Source organism: Macaca fascicularis, chromosome 12 (genome assembly GCF_037993035.2).
Source record: "Macaca fascicularis isolate 582-1 chromosome 12, T2T-MFA8v1.1".
Lineage (NCBI taxonomy): Eukaryota > Metazoa > Chordata > Mammalia > Primates > Cercopithecidae > Macaca > Macaca fascicularis.
This window is the reverse complement of record NC_088386.1, coordinates 57,283,989-57,306,189: the sequence shown is the minus strand read 5'-3', so window position 1 is coordinate 57,306,189 and position 22,201 is coordinate 57,283,989. Positions and strand designations below refer to the sequence as shown.

The window sequence follows — 22,201 nt, the reverse complement described above, 5'->3', positions numbered from 1 at the left end:
ATCATATAGTAAATGCATGTTTAGTTTTATCAGAAACTGTCAAACTGTTTTCCATAAGTGGCTCTACCATTTTACATTCACACCAGCAATGTATGAAAGATCCAGTTTTTTCAAATCCTCACCAACATTTGTTATTATGACTTTTTTATTACTCTATTAGGTATGCAGTAATATCTCAGAGAAGCTCTAATTTGCGTTTTTCTAATGACTAATGATATTGAACATTTTTCCATGTGCTATTTGCCATATGTATCTCTTCTTTGGTGAAATGTCTGTGCCTTTTGCCCATTTTTCTAATTGATTTATTTTCATACTGTTGAACTTTGAGAGTTCTTTATATGTTCTACATATAACACTTTTGTTGAATATCTGGTTTGCAAATACTTTCTGTCTGTAGCTTGCCTTTTCATCCACTTAACAGAATCTTTCACAGCACAAACATTTTAATTTTGGTAAAGTTCAATCTATAAATATTTCCTTTTACGAATTGTGCTTTTGATGTTATGTCTAAAAACTTGCCACCTAGCCCTAGGTCCTGAAGATTTTCTCTTATGTTTTCTTCTAAGAATTTTATGGCTTTATGTTTGAAATTTAAATTTATAAACTATTTTGAATTGGTGAGGCTAATTTTTTGCCTGCAAAAAATTGTCTACTTGCTCCAACATTATTTTTCGAAAAGATTATTCTTCCTTCATTTAATAGTTTTTGTGCTTTGTCAAAAATCAGTAAGCTTTACTTGTGCTGGTCTATTTCTTAGTTCTCTATTCTGTTCCAGTGATTTATGTGTCTGAAATGACATTTTAAAAAATCCAATTATTCTTCCTTCCTTTAGAATAATTTTCTTCAAGTTGAGGGCTTAATTCTATGAGAAAAGAATGGAGTTCTTTTCAGGGAGTTTGGAACTTCAGGGAGTTCCAAACAGTTTGTTAGTTAAGATGACCAAATATAAGTTATATGCATGGATGGTTTGATGTACCCATAGGTTTTATGAGTATTATAGGAGGAGGCAGAAGGTACTTTCCATAAAAAGGTGCCCACATGTTACAAATATCAAGTTACTAAAGATACTAAACATTTCAAGATTCAGTGCTTTATGCCAGCTCCAGAATGATGCCAATTCTTTAAGAGATATTTAAATGAATATTGTTAAAGAGACTATTAAAAATAATACATACACATAAATACGTAACTATAGCTCTCTTTTCTGTTCTTTTAAATCCCATTACATCCTTCAAAGATAGACATGAACAGATCTGGGAACACACCAGACACCGTTTCAAGATTTGTAGTCACTGAATATACTGTCAGTTGCAAAATGCCTGATTACAATTAATGACCTAAAGTGCTGCAATTTGTTCCAGTTTTCAAATAAACTCTGCTGACATTTGTTTGAATAGCAAACCAAAGCAAACAAGAGTTTCAAAGCATGAATGAGATGTGATGGATAATGCTAAAAAATAAATAAATAAAACTGTTGGCCAATTGCACAACCTCTTCTGTGGGGGGAGAAGGGAGGATTTAAACCCTGAGATTATTTTCATTTCCTTCAGTATGTCTGGATCTGTTTCATCCAAGATTAGCACATTGGAGTCTCTTTCCAATAAGCAACATTAAATAGATGTTTCACGAATTCTTTGAGGATTAAGTTTATTATAATCTCCTCTATAATATTCATATTAAAATATACAGAATAAAATTATTCTGTCAATTAGGTGCTTCTAGAGAAGGCTTTTTCTAGAGAATTTAACTCTTTCTGGGTGTTCTATTCTCACTAACTCAGTTTAACTTTTCTAAGATTTTTAATTCTCTCATTCTACCCAAACAAAAAAGAGTAAGTCTATCATCCAAAAGGAGTTACTACATCATCCAAAATTATAGCCTTCGGGGAAATAATGGATGTCTCAAGAAAAAACATCCTCTTTTAGGATAGTTGGGGGACATGGCTAGGGTGGAGCTAGAGAATAACATGTCATCAAAGAATACCTATAGTCATCTTAAGGGGAAATGAAATACATCCAAACTTAGTGTTTATAGACATTAACTGTTCTTAATCTATATTATTTTCACACCTGTTCTTAATCCATATTATTTTCCACTAAAAAATCCAGATGACTTAAACCATTACTAATTTTGAATATCAAATGCCTTCACAGCATCAATAAAATTGTTTTGATGTAATAATCCTTTTCTATGCTGCCACATATGTACCAGAAGCCTAACTGCTACCCCCTGCTTTGCCTCTTCTGAGCTCATTTGTGGGAAGCTTTTATAAAGCGCAACTACAGTCAGTCAAACATGTTGTCACCACAATTGCACAGCTGTGGTAACTTTGCTCACTTTTCTATTAATAACATTACTTGTTATTTATAAGCAGGACATTGTAATTGTGTTGATTTCATTAGTCTCTTCATATGGCTTCTTTTAGGGTTTTTAAAAGTGAACAGCTGGTTTTTACAAACATTTATTAAATAATTATGATTCAAAAATTTAGCTTCAAAATCTAAAACTTTGCTTAAGTTTTACTTGGCAATGACAGTGGGCATAAATTATGCAAGATGTGATATGTGACAGGTGCAACGTGCTGATAAAATATCCTTTTTATTTCTGCTGTGAGGGTAGAAAATTATTAATCCCATCTGGAATACTAATCAAAAGAAAGAAGTGCTTTAAATGGTGATTCTAATGATTTACTAGAATTAAATTGCATTTGAAAAATCTGATGGAGTCATGGATTAACAAAAATTAGCTTTTTTAGATGAACTAGGGCAATCAGAACAAAATTACTTCTGCCACTTTAAAACCTGTTACTTTTCGAAATCCTCAATAAATATATTCTGCCTTTCCCTGAGGCATTGTGTCTCAGTTAAAAATTCATCTACCCTCCCCTTCAATATCTGTTATTATTTCCATTGCTCACCAGATGTCTCTCTGAAGCTCAAACAGCTATACCATGCATTAGATTCTAGAAGCTTGACTACGAACATAGGTCCATCTAATAATATTAGAGAATGTGAATAATTAACTGGATTATCTTTTTATTCTTTATAAATCAACAGCAATATATTTTGGTGGTTTACGACAAACATGTTATTGAGTTAATCCATTAGATTATAACAAAAACCTACTTGCTCAACTGTCGCAAAGTGAGAGTGCTACATTCTAGTATCACTTCTGCAATCTCCTAGCTTTATGAGAGTGGGCAAGTTACAAGAAGTTATTGGTTAAAATGAATGGATCACTATTTGATCTGTAAGATGAAAAATCACCAACCACTATAAGAATAAGGGAGTTTCTCTTGCCAAAATATATATTCCAATCTTACTTTTCAGCTCTATTATGTAGTATGAGGATAAAGAAGGAACTCTAAAAGAAATGCTTCAAAAAATTACTTCTTAGCAGTTGATTAAAAAGACTCTAACTAACTAGAAGTATCTAGTCACCACAATCACCAGATCTCCTTCCTTCAAGTCACCCAGGAACGTCTGTTCCTTGTAACTCGTAGTAGACAGATGCTTCTGGTCTTAAACAGGGAGGGAGGCACTTTAACTTCCTTATCAAAATCACAAAAGAGCAAGTTATATCACTAATTTGTGGAAAAGATGATCATACATTCCTTTTCTTTCACCAAGAAGATGAGCACATATATTACATATTTCTAAAACTCCCAGGTAGTTTTTGATGCAGTTGGGACAAAAAGTAAGGTAGAAGTCTCTTCATCTTAATACGTACCAGGTTATATAAAACTATTTTAAATTTAAGTCTATATTTAAAATATTACAATACAAAACATTATGAGGAAACTTAAGTAAATTCTTTTATTAAAAAGATTAGTTCATACAGAATAACATGCCACCAATTTAAAGTGTTCAAAAAGGCAAATAAAGAAAACAATGAATGATTTGATACAAAACGGATAAAGGAAATGAATTGTCTGTTCACATGAAAAAAATAAAAACATATGAAAAGATATTGAACCTCACTAATAATTTGAATAATCAAATTAAAACGAGGTTTATGTTTTATTTATAAAACTAGAAAAGACATTTTAAGCAGTTTGATAATTTACTGTGAAAGGATGTGGAGGAAAAAAATAAGCACTCTCATACACTGTTGATATAAGTGTAAATTACAAAACATTTTATGAAGGTAAGTTTACAGTATTTATCAAAGTAAAAAAATGTCTGCTCTCTTTGCTACATAGGTTCCCATTGTTAGAAATTCACTTTATAGAAACATCTACAAAATAATGACAAAATATTTGTATGAACAATCATTGCAGCAGTTTTTATGGGAAAATATAAACAACCTAAATGTCTATCAAGACTAGCTAATAAATAAATAAAGGAAAGTTCGTCCATATAATTGAATGCAATGCAATCATCAAATAGATAATGTAAATTTGAATTGCTGGTATGGAAAATGTTCCAAATACATTAAGTGGAAAAGATAAGATATGAACACTGTATATTGTATAATCCCTATTGTGTAAATTTAAAAGGGCATATATTTACATGCAGGTTTAGGCATTAAATTTGGGGGGAAAGATGCACAAAAAAGATTAACAGTGATTACTTTTGAAAAGAGATATTGCAAATAAGCGTAGAGAAGTACTTTTACTTTTCTGCCATGCTATACCTTGTGAATTTTAAATACTGGCAGTTATTAGTTTTATTTATTTTAAAATGTTAATAAGGATAAACTAGGTGGTAGCCATTTTGATTGTCTTGTTTTTAGTGTTTTTTAAATAAAGGAGAGCTGTAAAGACCACTGAAAATATATTAAACAAGAATTAATTGGGCCAGTGTTATTCACAAGATTCATTTTCATAATTGAGAATTGAATTCTACACTGTCTGAGTAAAGTCAATGAATAAATGCAACTACGAGTTTAACATGATCCAGTGGAATTTCTGTGGTTTTCAGACAGCAATTGCAATCCGAGGACCACTAAAAAATATGCTTAAGATAAAGATTTTCTAACAATAAAGCTGTCCTATGATGGAAAAGATAGCCTAACAAAACAATACAACCGGTGTTGGCAGGGGGATGGTGGCTCACACCTGCAATCCCAGCACTTTGAGAGGCTGAGGTGGGTAGATCACTTGAGGTCAGGAGTTCGAGACCAGCCTGGCCAACAGGGTGAAACTCCATCTCTACTAAAAATACAAAAATTAGCTGGGCATGGTGGCAGACGCCTGTGTTCCCAGCTACTAGGGAGGCTGGGGCAGGAGAATTGCGTGAACCAGGGAGGCGGAGGTTACAGTGAGCCGCTATCTCACCACTGCACTCCAGCCTTCGGGACAGAGCGAGACTCTGTCTCAGACAAAAACAAAAACAAAAACAAAACCACTAAACCGGTGTCAATGATGTGTTTAAGCACATCCTGCTATCTCTGCCTAGAATACTGTCCCCTCTGCTTTTCCGCCTAGCTAACTCCAACCCAACTCACAAGAGCCAGCTCAAGCATCGCCTCCTCCAGGGAAGCTACCCTGATCGTCTCTCTCACCTTGTGGTTTAGATAACTGCTACTCAAAGTGTGGTTCTCAAACCCAAAACATTTTGCACAACATCCTCATGATCTGACTCTATGCCTGAGGCCTACTAAGTCTACATTTTAAACAACACTCCAGGTGATTTGTAGTCACATTAAAATTTGTGAAACAGTGGGTAAATGACAACCCTGGGTGTGCCCACATTTTCTTGTGCATACCTGCATCATAGCATTCATTATACAGCATTTACAATTTTGTGTTCTTGTCTAAATTAGACTGCAAGATCCCTAAAGGCAAGATCTAAGATTTTTGTTGTTGTGCCATATCCATTGCACCTGGCACATTATGGACACTCTATAAATGTTTGTTAACTGAGCAAATCAGAAAGAATGAACAAAAAGTAAACACAAAATTTAATTCCACCTTTACAGAACTTTACCAATGATATAGCAATGTAAAAATCTTAATTAGAAATGACAGAAAAAGTGATTTTAAAAGATATTTTTAAAAACCACTATACTTAAATGTATGCATATCCTAGAAATATATTACAAATTATTTTTATTCTCATGAAAGAGCACATGAAATCCAGGACTATACATAAAGCATCTTATGATATTTGCCCTTTCTTCTTTTAAAAAAAGCCCACTTTCAAGTTATCATATAATATCATAAATTTAGGTGCAAGCCATCAGCTGAAAAAACAGAAATAAACTACTTTTAGATTTCTTTTGTTTTGTTGATGACACACAAATTATGTTACTGTTTATCTTTAAGACTGCAGCTGTTGCTGGCTCTGCATCACCGTTTACTGTAATTACTGCCTTCAGATTTCTTTCTGACCCATATCCCGTTATAGGATATGCTCAGGCTAGATGAGCAACTTCTAAAATCAGCAGCAATCGTGGATGTTTGCAAAATCGTTGTGTTAGAAAACTCTTTTTCTAGTAACATGAAAATTATTTAGTATGCCTTCACCCTTTAACAAAAATCCTCACCTGGCTGTTTCTCGCCACTCAGCATCCTCACCTTCACGCCAACAAATCTCATCCAGTTCTGTGAAAAGGTCATGAGGAATGTGTTCCTCGTCATCATCCTCGGTTCCAAGAATAAACTGTACCCTCTGTGATGGGGTGTCTAAAAAATCAGAGACATGTATTACCATGAACATGTATTACCATGACCCTGAGCTTAAAATATCCCAGTCACTGCCTTCAACACCACCCCAAGCTCACACCTCCCCTGCTCCCCACTGCAACACTCATCCAAAACAAACTCAGGAACTAAAACCAAATTCATCATTACATGAAGTCCAGTATAATTTGGGAGCATAAATATATAAAATGTATATATTAATGTATACATATAATAAATAAATAAATGATTATTTTGGATTATTTTTAACACTCATGGAAGCTATTCCTATTTCTCAGACACATATACTCATTTTCTCTCATCATATATGGTATATTTTATGGGTAATATTCAGGAGAGTAGATTATGATAAAATTCATTTATACTAAAACTATGCAGAGTGTTATTCACCAAAAAAACTCCCTTGTGATCCTCCTTTGTAGTCATTCCTATCTCCCTTTTGTAGCCCCCAGCAACCACTAATCTGGTCTCTTCTGCTAGCTTTGCCTTTGCAAAATGTCATGTAAGTGGAAACACAGCATATAACCTTTTGAGACTGACTTTCTTCACTTAGCAAATGCCTTTGAGATTTTGAGATTTATCTGTGAATGTGTGTATTAGCAGTTCATTCTTTTTCATAGCTGAGTAACAGTCCATTGTAGGAATGTACCACTCTTGGCTTATGCATTCACCTGCTGGAGGACATTTGGATTTCTAGCGCTTGGCAATTATAAATACAACTGCTATAAGTATTCTTGTGTAGGCTTTTGTGTAAACATAAATTTTATTTATCTAGGGTAAATACCTAAAATGAAGATTGCTAGTTACACGAAAAGTGTACATTCAGCTTTATAAGACACTGCCAAACTGCTTTCCAAAATGGCTGTACCATTTTGCATTCCCAGCAGCAATGCAAGAGAGTTGCAGTTGTTCTGAATCTTCACCAGCACTTGGTATTATCAGTGGTTTTGTAGCCATTCTATGTAGTGATATTTCATTGTGGTGTTACTTTACATTTCTATAATGGCTATTGCTGACAATTTTTTCCTAAGTTTATTTGACTTCCATATTTATTCTCTGGCAAAGTGTTTATTAAAATATTTTGCTTATTTTTATTGGGTTGTTTGTTCCTTACTGTTGAGTTTTGAGACTTCTTTATACATTCTGGATACACGACATTTTTTGAACGTATGATTTGCAACATTTGTCTTTTTTCCCCATTTATAGTTTGTCTTTATATTCTTTTCGCAGTGTCTTTCATTGAGGAAAAGTTTTAAATTTTGATAAATTCTAATTTGTGTGTGTGTGTGTTATAGATTATGCTTTTGGTATTAAATTTGAAAACTCTCTGCCTAAAGGTCACAAAGATTTTCTTTTATGTTTTCTTCTAAAGTTTTGTATATTATATTTTACATCTTGGAGCTATGGTCCATTTTGAGTTAATTTTGGTATAAGTTATGAGGTTTAATTCACGGTGGTTTTTTTTATTTTTTGCATATGGATGTTAAATTGTTCCAATATCATACCATTTATGGAAAAGACCCAAATAAAAGACACAGAAAAAGTGTATTCTTCATGCTTTGTGCTGTTTTCGAAAATCAATTAGCTATATTTGTTTGGACTATTTTTCTGGACATTCTAATATGTTCCATTGATCTAGGCCTATATTTCAGTCAGTCCAGGATACTATAACAAAGTACCATAGATTGAGTGGCTTATAAACAACAGAAATTTGTTTCTTGCATTTCTGAAGGCTGGATGTCTGAAATCAGTGTGCCAGTGTGATTAGGTTCTAGTGAAGGCCTTATTCTGGGTTGCAAACTGCTGTTTTCTCCTTGTAATATCACATGGTTGAAAAGGCTGAGAAAGTTCTCTGAGGTTCATTTTATACGGCACTAATCCCAATCATGAGGGCTTTACCCTCATGACCTAATTTCACCTCAAATGCCCAATCTCCTAATACCATCATATTGGGGTTGGAATATCAACATATGAGTTTTGGGGGAACACAAAGATTTAGTTCATTGCTTTGTATATTCCTTTGACAATACCACACTTTCTTGATTACTATAACTTTAGAGTAATTCTTCAAGTCAGATGGTATGAGTCTCCCAAATTTGCTCTTCTTTTTCAAAACTGTTTGGCTATTCTAATCTTTTTGCCTTTTTATACACATTTTAGAACAAGTTTTTCTGTATCTACAAAATTCCTGCTTGGAATTTGATTGAAATTGCATTAAATCTATGGATCAATTTAGGGAGAATAGTATCTTAACTGTAATGATTTTTTCCAATCCATGGAAACTACATGTATCTTTATTTATTTAGGTCTTCTTTCATTTCAAAACATTTATTTCATCAGGTTTTATAATTTCCAGAACACAGATTTTATACCTGCTTTGTTAAATTTATACCTAGATATTTCATTTCTTGAGGTTATTATATTTTTTAATTTATTTCCAATTTTTAATGCTAGTATAAAGAAATGTTATTTTCATGTGACCTTGGATCTTTCAACCCTATTAAACTTACTTATTATTTCTAAAATTTTTTTTTGTAGATTCCATGGAATTTTCCAGGTAGACGATCATGTCATCTGTGAATATGAACGGTTTTATTTTTTCCTTTCCAAACCCTTTGTTTATTTATTGTACTAGATAGAATTACAGTACAATATTAAGTGGCAGTGGTGCGAGTGGCCATGCTTACTTTGTTCCTGGTGGCAGGGGGAAAACAGCCTTTTATGAATAAGTATGATGTTAGTTTCCCTTCATCTGAGAATGCCTTTATTTAACCTTCATGCCTAAAGGATAAGTCACTGGATATAGAATCCTGGACTAAATATTCTTTCAGCATTCTCAAATGCTATTCCACTTCCTTTTAGCCTTCATGTTTCTTAATGAGAAATCTGCAATCATTGGGATCATTGTTCCATTTTTCTCTGTCTACTATTAGAATCTTTTGTTTTTAGTTTTCAGAAGCTTGGTTACGATACTTTTGAATAATTTTGGGATTTGGGGCTTTGTTTTGGTGTTTGTTTATTTTAGCATCTATCCTTGTTTATTTTAGCATTTATCCTGTGGGAACCCTGAGCTTCTTGAATGTGTAAGTTTATGGGGTTTTTTTCCAGAAATTAATTCTTTCTTTCTTTCTCTTCTCTTTTCTTTCTTTCTCTTTCTTTCTTTTCTTTCTTTCTTTCTTTCTTTCTTTCTTTCTTTCTTTCTCTCTTTCTTTCTTTCTTTCTTTCTTTCTCGCTTGCTTGTTTTCTTTTTCTTTTTTTTTTTTTTTGAGATGGAGTCTCACTCTGTCACCCAGGCTGGAGTGCAGTGGTGTGATCTCTGCTCACTGCAACCTCTGCCTCCCAAGTTCAAACGATTATCCTGCCTCAGCTTCCCAAGTAGCTGGGATTACAGGCATGCATCACCACATCCAGCTAATTTTTGTATTTTTAGTAGAGATGGAATTTCCCCATGTTGGCCAGGCTGGTATCAAACTCCTGACCTCCAGTGATCTGCCCGCCTTGGCCTCCCAAAGTGTTGGGATTACAGGCATGAGCCACCACACCTGTTCTTCAGCAATTATTTCTTCCATAGTTTTCTGTTTATCTGTTTGCTTCATACTCTTTCTCTTTTGCTTCTGATATACTGATAGCAGAATCCACTGAGAATGGTCATTAACAATAGCCACAGCTTGTTTTGACATCATCTTTTCTCTAATTTTCCCATAAATACGCCACCAAACACTTTAATAAATCTAACCAACAGAGACTGGAAACAAACTCATCCACTTTGTCTCATACATGTCTTTACTTAAGGTTACTATCAACAGGACTCAAAGCAGAAGGATGGACCAATCTACAGTATATACCTCAACCACACTGCCGATGTATTCAGCTGCTGAACGCAACCAACTGAATAAATCCCCCAAACCATGAAGGTTTCCCTTACAAAGCCATGTGACTTTCTCCTTTAGTTTCTATATTAACCTTTCCACGTGGCTGGAGGCATTAGATCAGGTACAGTAGGATGTATGAGCAATTGCAGAGTTTCCTCCTTGGACCACAAGGAGGTAGCTGAGGGCAATTCTATCATCCATAAAAACCTTAGTCCCTGAACTGAGGCTAAAGAAGACTGCAATTGTATCATTAATCTTTTAGATTAAATTCAGGGGCAAATTTCTTACCAATTTTTCTAATTTGATGATTACCAATGTAGGCATAACTGTCTAGGGCACACATAACTAATAAGTCAATTATCCCTCCAGGAAGCTCATCCTCATAGCCAAGTGTAGATTTTGGAGTTCTCTCCAAAATCGTCTAAAGCTTACATAATCTACTGGTGGTGTTTGCTTAAACTTTCAAAGGTCTCTTACAACCATCCCTGTGGTTCAAGTCACTGTGTTTTATTTGATAGGAAGGGAAAATAACGCATGATTTGGACATAAGACATGCAGTCTTGGCCGGGCACAGTGGCTCATGCCTGTAATCCCAGCACTTTGGGAGGCCAAGGTGGATGGATCACGAGGTCAGGAGTTTGAGACCAATCTGGCCAGCATGGTGATACCCCATCTCTACTAAAAATACAAAAAATTAGCTGGGCATGGTGGCACGTGCCTGTAGTCTCAAATACTCAGGAGGCTGAGGCAGAAGAATTGCCTGAACCCGGCAGGCGGGGGTTGCACTGAGCCAAGATCACGCTATTGCTCTCCAGCCTGGGCGACAGAGCAACTCTCCATCTTAAAAAAAAAAAAAAAAAAAAAAAAAAAAGACATATGGTCTTATGGTCTTAAGGGCTCACACAATGGCCCTAGAAAGAACGTTATTTACAATGACTGTGTCCCCAAAAATGGACTGATGTCAGTTAGAAGACACAGGTTGGCAATGTCTCCAACAGGGCCTCCAGGCCAGCTAGTTGGCCTTGGGGTTCTCAGTTCAGTTCAGATAATTGAGATTATCCCTGTTTTTGAGAGAAACTGCTTGGGGACAGGCAGTCCAATCTGATCTATTTGTCCATGCCAGCCACTACGTGGCATTCATCCATCCCATGGAATGAGTGATTGATGGTTATAGAAAGAGGTGTAAAGAAGACACCCAAAGGTGTTAATAGGTTGTGTGTGTGTGTGTGTGTGTGTGTGTGTGTGTGTGTGTGTAGGAGATACAGGATCTTTCCCTGCTGTTTCTAATAAACTTCTCAAGGTTAAAAGCGATGATGATCAAGATGCAGGCAGAGATATCTGATGAAGAATGTTATGCCAGCAGGCAATTACATTTAAAGCATTTACCACAGTTTGACAGACTCACACCAAGGACTTTTCTTTATGTGGGAGTCTCCAGGGAAAGTTCTGAAAGATCATTAATTTTACTCCTGCACCTGAAACGTAGAGTGTGTTCCATTTCAGTAGCTACAATTTCACTTTTTGTTCTAACCATCCTCTATCATACCCAAACCTTTTGTTGGGAAGGGTCAGAATAAGGGAGAAAAGGGCATTTTTATAAAATTTACAGAGATTTGTTATGTCCCCTACATTAATGGTGCATTTGGGCAATTGTAGGGGGTCTTGGCAGGAAGTGTACTCAACTAAATGGTTACTACTCTTAGAATGTAGGACCAAATGAAGCCAACAAGCATATCCAGTTAGCTATACAAGAATTAAGTACAAATTCCTGAGGCCTCCCTTTAGCTAGACTAACATTTGGAGGATATATCAATCAGGCTGGCCTGAAGTTTCTGTAAGAAGAAAGAAAAATGCGTCATGCCCAGAAATAGTCATGGTGGAATACTAATTTTTCAATATAAGTTTATACAAAATCTTAACCCTTTCGTTCTGATTATTATCCGCTTAGAGGCTGAGAGGAGATGATCTCTTTCTGAAGAAGCCACATTCAGTGACCAAACCATTTTACTTATATGTGTGCACCAGGAGGAGGTGAGAGAGGCAGAGGTGGAAACTTTTCTTAATTTTTGAAGAAGCCCTTCCAACATTTAACAATACCAGATGCCCATGGATGATAGGAAATGTGGAAGGTCTGTCAGATACCTTGACCATCAGCCAATCGTTGCATGGCTTTGGGGATTAAAAAGTGCATGACTCTCTGACTGCAAATGGTTCAGAAATCTGAATACATAACATAGATTTGTTTCAAGGGTCACATGGTGTGTCTAGAATAAACTAATTGGCTGTAATAGCAACATCCTCAGACTAGATGTGTCTGCTGCCCTACTATCAATACAACATTTATTAAGTTCTTGCCTGGTTCCAACATAAGGGTTACAGAACTTTTCTAGAACTTCAGGCTGACCACAAGAATTCATCTGAATTTCTTTGTTGACCTTTTCATTCTCCAGTGGGTCTCTTGTATCAGCATTATGAAACCAATCTGGGGTGTAATTAATGCCTCATCTATAGTTTCCCCTTGATTGTCTCCTCCAGAGAAATCTCCACAAAAGGGCCAAAGTTCTTTTACAGCAGATAGAACCCGTTACAGAAAATTCCAAGACTTTTTACTGTCATCTCCAGATGGATTACAATTTGGCATGATGGTAGGAGAGTCTGAGCAAAAAAGATATCCCAGTTTTGGCCATTCTTCTGTTACCAACATTACATGGCCCACCTCACTCATTTTCCAAGAAAATCAGTCAAAGTTCTAATGATTTGCCTTGTTTCTGTACATAATAGTCATAAATTTTCCTCTCATGCTCACTGTAGGTATGTATCTCTAAAATTGTTGTTTGAAAGAAAATGCGGCCCGGAGCTATGGCTCGTAATCCCAGCACTTTGGAAGCCTGTAATCCCAGCACTTTGGAAGACCCAGGCAGGCAGATCATGAGGTCAGGAGATCAAGACCAACCTGGCTAACACAGTGAAACCCCGTCTCTACTAAAAACACAAAAATTTAGCTGGGCATGGTGGCAGGCACCTGTAGTCCCAGCTACTCAGGAGGCTGAGGCAGGAGAATGGCGTGAACCTGGGAGGTGGACCTTGCAGTGAGCCGAGATCATGCCACTGCACTCCAGCCTGGGCAACAGAGCAAGACTCCGTCTCAAAAAAAACCAAACCAAAACAAACAAACAAACAACAACAACAACAACACAATGAAAAAAGAAAATAAATAAAAGAAAATGCAAACTTGTTCCTTTCTCCCCACCCCACAGCCCAAATGAATCTAAGTACTAATTGTTACAATGGGTGAACCTGAAACTACTGCCAGACTGTAATCTCCCTGCCTAAAGGACAGTTAAACCATATCTACTGCCTAGTTCTCAGCTTTCAACTACCTCCCCAAATCCTCCTCATTAATGAGCAATAGAGTAGAATAATATTTATTGCTCTGCTTACTAGACAATTTGGTCCACAAGTTTGCTACCAATACCAATGGACTTCTTTCAAAGTTTATTAATTAACTGTGAGGCCATCACCCTTCTTTCTCCAAAAGCCACATCTCTGTCAGTATCCCTTCCTCACTGCCAAAACTGCCAAGAATTGTGAAGGGTATCAGCATTTGCCCTGCGAGTTTTATGGATGCTAGCAAAAGCCATGAGACTCTTGAGTCAGAAACAAAAGACAGTTTATTATGCACAGAATAGTAGTACCTAGAGTATCATCATTTGTGTCGCATTCTGAGCCCCAACTCCCACAGAAGGGTGTGCAAAGGGCCAGGAGATGCTGCACATGCAGTGGGATGTGTGACAGGGGAGAATCAAGGTAGGGAACTCAACTCTTTCATAATGGACAACAATCCTCGCTGATTGTTGCACCATAAGGAGACATTATCTCTACTGTATAAAGATAACAAACCTACCCTTTGCTGCAAAGAGAGACACTATCTATATCTTCCTAGTGTGTTCATGATACAAACATACTTGTAAAGATAGACAGGCACAAAGTCAGTTAGTGCCTCTGCCCAAAAGATGTTTGGGAACATAAGAGATACATGGAGATTTGTCTTCCAACAGCCATCTTCATGTTCTGATCACTCTCAGAAAAAGAAAGAAAAATCTTTGAATTAAAAGCTTTTTGTTAAAACTGAAACTTCTTTGTGAACCTTTTCACCACCCTTCTACCTCTAAATATTCCCAATTTTATTTTCCCATTCTTCAGTGCATTCTTTGAGGGGGGAGAAAGAATTCTTGGGATTTTGCCTTCATTATTTCCTTTTTCATTATATTCTGTACAGATTATATGATTGTTACCTAGAAATCTTCATGAGGTTTTAAACAGAAAATCCATACTATTTCCATATGGCAGCAAAAATTATTAGTCTAGCCAGAAAAAAATTCATTTACTTTAGAAGAAAAATAGAAGATTAGGAATAAATCCAGCAAAATTATGTAGTACATTTGTGATAAAAATAATAAACCTTTATTGAATGATATAAAAGAAGATCCAAATAAATGCATAAGGTATATTGATGGGGAAGGCTTAGTAATAAAAAAAAAATCATGAATTCAATGTTAGTCCATAAAACATCTGGTATGTTTTAAACATTTTAAAACACAAAAGAATGAGTAAATTAGTAACAAGTATATAGTAATTACTGAAATCCATATTTATCATTTCGTATATGAAAATGAACCAATTAATAAGTTATTGAAATAATTAGGTTACAACTAAGTCATAAGTGAGAGGATTTCAGAGGGCAAAGGTGAAAAATAAACACACAATGATAAAACAGTGTCATATTGTGTAAATAAATATCTGTGGTAACTCCTGCCTAACTCATTAGCCTCATCTTCTGCCAGTCTTTCCCTTGCTATTACAGTCTAGCCTTCTTTAAGACTCTTAAAAAATCATGTTTTTTCCCACCTCAGAATCTTGTAGTTGTCTTATACATCTACTCTCTGCTTAAGTGTAGTATACTTTGGCACACCTACCTAATCATCCTTGTAAAACAGACATATGAACACATACATATCCACGTCTAAGCATATTCATATACAAACAAATCAGGCCCCTGCTATCCTAACTCATAGCACCCTACATTTCTTGTTCTACTTATCTCAATTTCAACTAATACTTAATTGTGCAGTAATTGACTTGACATCTATCTCTTTGCTAGAATAGATGAAATATAAAGGCAGAAACCATGTTTGTTTTATTCACTGCTATATCCTCAGTAAATATCAAAGGTTTAACAAGTATTAATTTATTTAAAAGATGAAACCAAGATGTATTTTGTACACTTTAAGCTTTTTTTTTTTTTTTGAGATAAATTTTATCTTGTTGCATGAACTTTATACATAGCTTTCTGGGTAAAGTAGGGTAACAAAATATATCTCACCAACATCTCAGCTTGTTTGTTTCTGGGTTGGTTTTTTTTTTTTTTAACAGAAAATAAGATTGCTCAAAGTTTCTAGTCTTATTCTGTAACTGTAATTACAATTAACAGAAAAAAAAAAAACCTCACATCTACCTTAAGAGCAGCTATAAGTTCAGAGTAAATCCATCGGTATGAAAGGTAACCTTAGCCTGTTAAACTAAATATAACACTGGCATGTTATGAAAATGGATAGAAAAATAATAAAAATGTTTGCATTGATATTTCAAACCACCATTGTGTAAGAAATAATATTAGTTAACTGCACTAAAGAGGAAAACAAATTCTTAAGGTAAATCAGATAAGAATAAATGTGGTTATTAAAATATAGGGAAAAATATTCTTTACCTAACTCAATAAAACTGCCCTGTTTTTGTTTTTGTTTGTTTGTTTGCTTTAGTTCCTACAATACACATTCCTTGGGAGCTGAAACGTGCAGAGCACTTAGCACACTTATGTCAATTTTTAAACGCATATTCTATAGAAAGAAATTGGTATGGTTGGGCTGTGTCCCCACCCAAATCTCATCTAGAATTGTAGCTCCCGTAATTCCTATGTGTTGTGGCAGAGACCCAGTGAGAGATAATTGAATCATGGGGACATTTTCCCCCTTACTGTTCTCGTGGTAGTGAATAAATCTCATGAGATCTGATAGTTTTATAAGGCAAAACCCCTTTTGCCTGGCTCTCATTCTGTCTTGTCTGTGCCATGTAAGATGTGCCTTTTGCCTCCTGCCATGATTGTGAGGTCTCCTCAGCCATGTGGAACTATGAGTCCGTTAAACCTCTTTTTCTTTGTAAATTACCCAGTCTCAGATACGTCTTTATCAGTAGCATGAAAACAGACTAATACATAAATATAGAAAAAAAGTAAAATATCCTCAAATAATATATTTACAGAACATGAAAAAACATTCCCTTATTATTCAAGTGGAATGAAATTACAGAAAATAGTATAAAAAACAAAGTGAAATAACTTAGAGGAATTATAAGTTCAATTATATTGAGATTCATGAGAATCCATGACAATTTTGCTATCTTATTAGCCAAGAGTGTCCTGTAACTTGGCAACTAATTAAATGACGGCAAGCCAAAAAAATCAATGAATCCAGGAGTTGGTTTTTTGAAAAGATCAACAAAATTGACAGACCACTAGCAAGACTAATAAAGAAGAAAAGAGAGAAGAATCAAATAGACGCAATAGAAAATGATAAAGGGGATATCACCACCGACCCCACAGAAATACAAACTACCATCAGAGAATACTATAAACACCTCTACGCAAATAAACTGGAAAATCTAGAAGAAACGGATAATTTCCTGGACACTTACACTCTTCCAAGACTAAACCAGGAAGAAGTTGAATCCCTGAATAGACCAATAGCAGGCTCTGAAATTGAGGCAATAATTAATAGCCTACCAACCAAAAAAAGTCCAGGACCAGATGGATTCACAGCTGAATTCTACCAGAGGTACAAGGAGGAGCTGGTACCATTCCTTCTGAAACTATTCCAATCAATAGAAAAAGAGGGAATCCTCCCTAACTCATTTTATGAGGCCAACATCATCCTGATACCAAAGCCTGGCAGGGACACAACAAAAAAAGAGAATTTTAGACCAATACCCCTGATGAACATCGATGCAAAAATCCTCAATAAAATACTGGCAAACCGGATTCAGCAACACATCAAAAAGCTTATCCACCATGATCAAGTGGGCTTCATCCCTGGGATGCAAGGCTGGTTCAACATTCGCAAATCAATAAACATAATCCAGCATATAAACAGAACCAAAGACAAGAACCACATGATTATCTCAATAGATGCAGAAAAGGCTTTTGACAAAATTCAACAGCCCTTCATGCTAAAAATGCTCAATAAATTCGGTATTGATGGAATGTACCTCAAAATAATAAGAGCTATTTATGACAAACCCACAGCCAATATCATACTGAATGGGCAAAAACTGGAAACATTCCCTTTGAAAACTGGCACAAGACAGGAATGCCCTCTCTCACCACTCCTATTCAACATAGTGTTGGAAGTTCTGGCTAGGGCAATCAGGCAAGAGAAAGAAATCAAGGGTATTCAGTTAGGAAAAGAAGAAGTCAAATTGTCCCTGTTTGCAGATGACATGATTGTATATTTAGAAAACCCCATTGTCTCAGCCCAAAATCTCCTTAAGCTGATAAGCAACTTCAGCAAAGTCTCAGGATACAAAATTAATGTGCAAAAATCACAAGCATTCTTATACACCAGTAACAGACAAACAGAGAGCCAAATCAGGAATGAACTTCCATTCACAATCGCTTTAAAGAGAATAAAATACCTAGGAATCCAACGTACAAGGGATGTGAAGGACCTCTTCAAGGAGAACTACAAACCATTGCTCAGTGAAATAAAAGAGGACACAAACAAATGGAAGAATATACCATGCTCATGGATAGGAAGAATCAATATTGTGAAAATGGCCATACTGCCCAAGGTTATTTATAGATTCAATGCCATCCCCATCAAGCTACCAATGAGTTTCTTCATAGAATTGGAAAAAACTGCTTTAAAGTTCATATGGAACCAAAAAAGAGCCCGCATTGCCAAGACAATCCTAAGTCAAAAGAACAAAGCTGGAGGCATCACGCTACCTGACTTCAAACTATACTACAAGGCTACAGTAACCAAAACAGCATGGTACTGGTACCAAAACAGAGATATAGACCAATGGAACAGAACAGAGTCCTCAGAAATAGTACCACACATCTACAGCCATCTGATCTTTGACAAACCTGAGAGAAACAAGAAATGGGGAAAGGATTCCCTATTTAAAAAATGGTGCTGGGAAAATTGGCTAGCCATAAGTAGAAAGCTGAAACTGGATCCTTTCCTTACTCCTTATACGAAAATTAATTCAAGATGGATTAGAGACTTAAATGTTAGACCTAATACCATAAAAACCCTAGAGGAAAACCTAGGTAGTACCATTCAGGACATAGGCATGGGCAAAGACTTCATGTCTAAAACACCAAAAGCAACGGCAGCAAAAGCCAAAATTGACAAATGGGATCTCATTAAACTAAAGAGCTTCTGCACAGCAAAAGAAACTACCATCAGAGTGAACAGGCAACCTATAGAATGGGAGAAAATTTTTGCAATCTACTCAGCTGACAAAGGGCTAATATCCAGAACCTACAAAGAACTCAAACAAATTTACAAGAAAAAAACAAACAACCCCATCGAAAAGTGGGCAAAGGATATGAACAGACATTTCTCAAAAGAAGACATTCATACAGCTAACAGACACATGAAAAAATGCTCATCATCACTGGCCATCAGAGAAATGCAAATCAAAACCACAATGAGATACCATCTCACACCAGTTAGAATGGCGATCATTAAAAAGTCAGGAAACAACAGGTGCTGGAGAGGATGTGGAGAAATAGGAACACTTTTACACTGTTGGTGGGATTGTAAACTAGTTCAACCATTATGGAAAACAGTATGGCGATTCCTCAAGGATCTAGAACTAGATGTACCATATGACCCAGCCATCCCATTACTGGGTATACACCCAAAGGATTATAAATTATGCTGCTATAAAGACACATGCACACGTATGTTTATTGCGGCACTATTCACAATAGCAAAGACTTGGAATCAACCCAAATGTCCATCAGTGACAGATTGGATTAAGAAAATGTGGCACATATACACCATGGAATACTATGCAGCCATCAAAAAGGATGAGTTTGTGTCCTTTGTAGGGACATGGATGCAGCTGGAAACCATCATTCTTAGCAAACTATCACAAGAACAGAAAACCAAACACCGCATGTTCTCACTCATAGGTGGGAACTGAACAATGAGATCACTTGGACTCAGGAAGGGGAACATCACACACCGGGGCCTAGCATGGGGAGGTGGGAGGGGGGAGGGAGTGCATTGGGAGTTATACCTATGTAAATGACGAGTTGATGGGTGCAGCACACCAACATGGCACAAGTATACATATGTAACAAACCTGCACGTTATGCACATGTACCCTACAACTTAAAGTATAATAATAATAAATAAATTAAAAAAAATGTGAGGCTGATTTCTTCCTAGATTTATCGAGCAAATAAAGTATCTTTAAAAAAAAATAACATACTGCAGTCTTCAGCCTAGCTGTCCTTTGATTAGTTGCTTGGTCAATTCATTAACTGTAGGATAGTATCTATAAATGCTATACCATATTTACTGTTCTTAAATTGCTTATAATCTGGTTTGAAAAATAAGATGAATACATAGTAACAGACAATGTAAGGCAATAATAATTAAGCACTAACATGTCTGGTTCTTAGTGCTGTAAGGGTAATGAGGTGCAAAAATAAATGAAGGCTACAATGGTTAAGGAGGTTTTCACAAGAAGAGGTGGGATTAAGTCAGGCCACACCAGCATTATGAACATAATATTTTTGACTATAGGGTAAAAGAAAAAGATCCAGGATTACTGAGACAAAATTAATGGTTTGGTTTAGGCAACAGATTTAGAAATACAATAATACAGAATAACTTAGAAATAGAATAATGCAAGAAAACACCTCAGTAGCTGAAGTTCAAGATGAAATCCCAGGTCTGAAATCCACTGCATGCTCTAGAGAGGAATTTGATGCATATATCTATATATATAATCATATATATGCATGATGATATATATATATACATATTGTCATATATATGATATATACATATATGAATTAGAATTAAAACCAAGGAAAAGCTGGAATCCAGCCAAACCTGAAGCATTAAGATCCCAGGTAAGCAGTAAAACAATAGCCAGGTTGTATGAATCAAACAAGGATGAAAAAATACCAGAGAGAAGAAAAGCAAAAATTCCAATGCTAGGGAACCAGAAAGAGTCCTTTCCTATGCATGTATACATAATATATGGTAAATAATATGTATATATTTATACATATAAATAAAAATAAATATATATAAAATTATACTACATATTTTAAATATATAGAAATATATAACATTTTAAATGAGGATTATACCTTTAATAATTAATGATTGGTTGAAATTAGTATGGACCAAACTGGAAGCAGTCAATACCAAGAATTCAAAAGCTCAAGAAAAAAACAGTAATTTAGTTTTGTAAGCAAATCCAAGGGTCAGTAGCACAAAAATGAAATTCCAAAAAGCAGATCTGCAGCCAGAAGAAAAGGAACAAGTGAGTCATGAATGCTGTTTTGTAAGAATGTAATAAAATACAATAACTAGGTTTATCACACTAGTTTGTATCATGTAATAAGCACAAGTCTAAATGTGCAGGCTTTGCCTAGCAAAGTGGTTTCATCAGCGGAAAACTGGAGTGAATTAGAATATCTCATTAAAGGGAAGCTTGGTTGCAAGACAGGAACATGGATAACAGAAAGAAGCAAAGAAATAATAGCAATGGAGAGCTGGGGACCAAAGTCAGAGGAAGCCCAGGAGTAAGATGCTTGCAATGGTGAATAAGCAATGTACTGATATTGGGCTCCTTATATTTCTACCTGCCAGAATTAGTCTCCCAGAAGATTGAAACAAGCCCCAAAAGAGGAAATTATAGATGTAAAAATACTTTTCAAGTGATAAAGAATCACATAAATATTACTGATGATGATATTAGTGGTAGAGGTGATGGTTATAATGATGATATAGAATTGCCTGCCAGAAATAGAGAGCTTTACAAATTGAAGCAGGTAGAATAATCATGCCATTAATTAAAAGAAAGAAGTCAGAATGAGAGCCAACATTGTAGGTTGGGTGCTCCAAAGATAACTTTTGCATAGCTAACTTTGAGGTGACTAAGGACCATCATATGAAGAAGGTCATAAGGCAGTTGGAGATTTGAGATCTGACGCTGGAAGAGAGAGCAGGGTTGGAGATAGAGATATATATAACATTTAACTAAAGATATCACATAATTACGATGATGATGACGACTCAAAAATGAAAGTCTTGAGAGAGAAGAAGACTCAACGCTGGAAAAGTAATAAGGTTTAAGATTTGGCAGAAGGAAGACAAGTTAACAAAAGAATCAGAAATGGAATAAATATGTAAAAGGATTATTACATTACACAAATATTTAATGAGCACCTTCCTTTTGTCAGATACCACTCTAATAGTGAATATGACAGATATAAACAGAAAAAAGCCTCTGCCTTCATGGAACATCCATCTCATGGAGAGAGTAGTATAAATAGGAACAAAGTAGAAAAGAATTTCAAAAAGAATAAGAAGTT

General features: G+C 35.6%; 1 protein-coding gene across 20 annotated transcripts in view; it reads right to left on the bottom strand.

Annotated features, from left to right (window-relative positions):
• The window catches only part of SLC4A10 (solute carrier family 4 member 10), a 391,994-nt gene that overhangs the window by 147,880 nt on the left and 221,913 nt on the right, over nt 1-22,201 (bottom strand). For all 20 annotated transcript variants that reach the window (XM_065525564.2, XM_065525565.2, XM_005573309.5 and 17 more), the window contains one exon: nt 6,490-6,628. In XM_065525564.2, the coding sequence (XP_065381636.1) occupies nt 6,490-6,628 (139 nt within the window). The remainder of the gene's footprint in view (nt 1-6,489; nt 6,629-22,201) is intronic.